The 3,408-nt window shown below is 44.2% G+C and overlaps 1 protein-coding gene across 2 annotated transcripts; it reads left to right on the forward strand.

Annotated features, from left to right (window-relative positions):
- Nucleotides 1–483: 483 nt before the first annotated feature.
- LOC147629249 (uncharacterized) lies at nt 484–2,706 on the forward strand. Of its 2 annotated transcripts, none has more exons than XM_086812975.1 (7): nt 484–762; nt 874–927; nt 1,037–1,222; nt 1,300–1,405; nt 1,530–1,577; nt 1,688–1,744; nt 1,831–2,706. In XM_086812975.1, exons 1-7 carry the CDS (start codon nt 632–634, stop codon nt 2,602–2,604), a joined length of 1,356 nt encoding a protein of 451 aa, XP_086669101.1. In that variant the 5' UTR covers nt 484–631; the 3' UTR covers nt 2,605–2,706. The 2 variants fall into 2 exon arrangements, with proteins under 2 accessions (XP_086669101.1, XP_086669102.1); XM_086812976.1 differs by having other exon boundaries at nt 486–762; nt 1,530–1,571.
- Nucleotides 2,707–3,408: the final 702 nt, after the last annotated feature.

Raw genomic sequence — 3,408 nt, forward strand, 5'->3', positions numbered from 1 at the left:
CGGTGGCGAATCACGTATACCCGACAGTCAGCTGGGAGGAGGGGGCGTGTCGTGCGCGGTGCGGGCGTGCGAGGGAGACCGGCTACAACCGGCGAGTCGGGAGGTAAAAGGGGGGGGCGGCGCGCCGGGCGGCTTTACGAAGCCAAAGGGTAAAGGTGCGAGACGGTGGTGGTTTTGGATGAAACTGGTGGTTTTGTTTTTTATGGCTGGTTTTTTGGGGGGTACTTGGATGAATATAGGAAAAAAGAAAAAAGGGCAAAAGCGAGCGTTTTTGTTGTCTCCAGGCAGTTCATAGCAACGAATCTTGTAGACGACGAGCTCCTCTCTCTCTCTCCCCAGCTTCTGCCTCTGCGCTTGCCGACACGCATTTCTTTCAATTTAATCAACCTTGCAACCCCCTCTACGCCATCTCGCAAAAGTAATTCAATACATTACCACCACCCCCCACAAAAAAAATTAAAATTTTTTAAAATTTCCCCCCACCAACCAACCAACCAAATTTTTTAATTAATAGTAGCACTGTAGCTCATTCCTTCCACATCCCTCCTTTGTCTCCTTGCTTCGCCGTTTTCGGACACTCTTATAAACCTTTCCCCCCTCCATTTGCTCTACACATACCATCATCATCATCATGGATCGGGGTGGCCTCCCCCTCCTCAATCACCTCCTCCAACACACCCTCCGCAGCTTATGTGGCGATGCTGATCAGTGGGTTTACTCGGTCTTTTGGCGAATCCTCCCCCGGAATTATCCCCCCCCTAAGTAGGTTAACCTCCACCCTAATTTTCTCATTAGCTTCCCATCCATCTTTAATAATCTTCAAATAATCCATCACTTCAATGGTTTGTTGTTGTTTTTCCCTCCCTTCCTTAGATGGGTCGACGAGGCAGGACCCTTTGACAGAAACAAAGGAAATAAGAGAAATTGGTAGAGCCCCCTTCGTACTTCAGTCCAGTCCAATAAGGTTCAATTACAAATTAATTACTACACAATGTATATAAGTATTGGCTAAAATTGATTGTGGTTCTTTCACCAGGATCCTTGTTTGGGAGGATGGGTATTGTGACTTTGTTGCATGTAGCAGAGATGTATTCAAGGAAAGCCCAGAGGCAAGCACAGATATAGATGAAGGAGGAGGAGATCAGGCCAACTATACCACCATAAGCTTGCAACCTGAGCTCTTCTTCAAAATGTCTCATGATGTCTACAATTATGGAGAGGGGTGAGAAATAATCACAATTATGCTTATGCATTTGTAATGCTGGCTTAGTTTGCTTAATTACCTTTATTAGTGGGCAGGCTTATGGGTAAAGTTGCAGCAGACAACAGCTACAAATGGGTTTTTCGAGATCCTTCGGAGCAGGATATTTCATTTCTTTCCCCTTGGCAAGGCTCCGTGGACTCTGTATGTACTTCTGTCTGCTTCATTAAGTTTACCCATTGATCAGCTTATTAGATTGAATGTGCTTGCTTCAAGCTTGGCAAGCAAATTTGAAATTTTTAATCTTTGGTGAAATGTGGGTTTTCAGTATCCTCGCACATGGGAGGCTCAATTCAAAGCTGGAATACAGGTTAATGTGTGCATGAGTTTTTAATCTGAGAAAAAAACTGTAATTTCTTCTTTGTTTGGTGACAATAAATAGATTATCACAAGTTTTTTTTTTTTTTTTTTGTAATGGTTGTGCAGACCATAGCTATTGTAGCTGTTGGAGAAGGGCTCCTACAGCTTGGCTCCACCAAGAAGGTGATTAGCGGAGGACTACATACGATTATAGTAAGGTTAAATAAAGCAATTAAAAATTCTAAGCACTGATGAACCATGTGATGCAGGTGATTGAAGACCTCAATTTTGTGATAATGCTGCAACGCAAGTTCAATTACCTGCAAAGCATTCCAGGAGTGTTTGCACAGCATCCAAATATGGGAGGGGGGAAGAAAGGTTCAACAACATCAGCAAGGGTAGTAGAAAACAATGAGGTGGAAGGCCAAAGTGAAAAATTAGACGTTAACCTAAGGTATAGCAGCCCAACAATTATTAAAACCCTCTTCTTGCAAGAGAACACGCAGCAGCAGCAGCTGTCTGGTGTAAAGCGTCCTCTTGAACAGGAACACAACTCAAGCTTCAAATTGCCGCTACCCTTAGCGGCGCCTCTCAACCAGCCTCCAAATTCAGCCGCCGTTGTGCCTTCCATGTCTAGCTTGCAGGCCCTGCTCTCCAAGTTGCCGGCTGTCACAAGCTCGCCTTCCTACGGGGACATGGACCCTTCCGTCATCACCACTCCGTCCAAAATAGACGCTTCCGCCGCCTACTTCCCGTCAAAAAGGACGCTGTCTCCGACACTGAATGCCACGGAAAGTACGCCATTGATGAGCAAATCGATACTGTATACTGCGGCCCGATCAGGGGATGGCAATTGCACGGCGGACAACAACAATAATAATGCTGTTATCATGGGCCGGCCTTCAGGGATACCGCCCACTCCGGCAGGGGATTGGCCGGACGCGCGCCGGCCGCTGTCGTCGCGGCCTCAACCGGACACCGCGTTCACTCTCTCCGACGAGTTTGAAACCTACAACTCCATGTTTGGCGAGATTATAAGTTAATCTCGATTTCCCATCACTAACCTTCTTGTAAGTACATTTACTTCTCTCTTTACTTCAATGTATGGAAAATAAGAACATACATAGATAATGTGGACTTCTTGATACTTTTGTAATAGCCTAATACTTTGCAACTTTTGCATCCACCAAATTGTGAATTTCATTGATTTCAAAGGTTAGGGTATCAAATGCTCAACCCTTTGTCAGCTTTAAAATTTAAAGAATCAACACATTTATGATGGAATGAGAGATTAGACTAGTGTGATAACGGTGACATATTGGAGGTGCTGCATGTAGGTAGAAAACTACACTGTATTGTAAATAAATTATGTTCATGCAAAAACTTGACACAATTTGAGAGTTTTAGAGCCTAATTTGAGGTCTTATATCTCTAAAGCTTTTTATTTTCACATAGTGTGTAGTGTTATGTATTAAAAGTGACCCACAGATGCTCTTCCTCCCTTGTGGAGTACATACAACATCTACTTTTAAGTAATAAAGTTGTGAGCTCTCTAGAAGAGATGTAGCACATTGTTTTCATCGTTCTCATCTCAACCAAGGGGTGATTGTGTGGTCATGTCGTTGGCAAGGCCAAGAAGAAGGGCAGCTAAAACAATAAGCGAAAAGACAACGACTCCAACTCTGTGCAACACAACCAAGCAAAGAGAAAGCAAGTAGTGCAGCAAGCAAAAGAAGGCAGAGGATGCATACGCAACGGGCAATTCTGCAGACATGCGATGAGGGGGGAAAGGCCACCTGAGTTTCTCCCTCTTTATTTTTTAATTATTAAAAATGTCTCCTCTGGTG

Source organism: Cibotium barometz, chromosome 18 (genome assembly GCF_041138505.1).
Source record: "Cibotium barometz isolate CiBa-2024 chromosome 18, ASM4113850v1, whole genome shotgun sequence".
NCBI classification, from domain to species: Eukaryota; Viridiplantae; Streptophyta; class Polypodiopsida; order Cyatheales; family Cibotiaceae; genus Cibotium; species Cibotium barometz.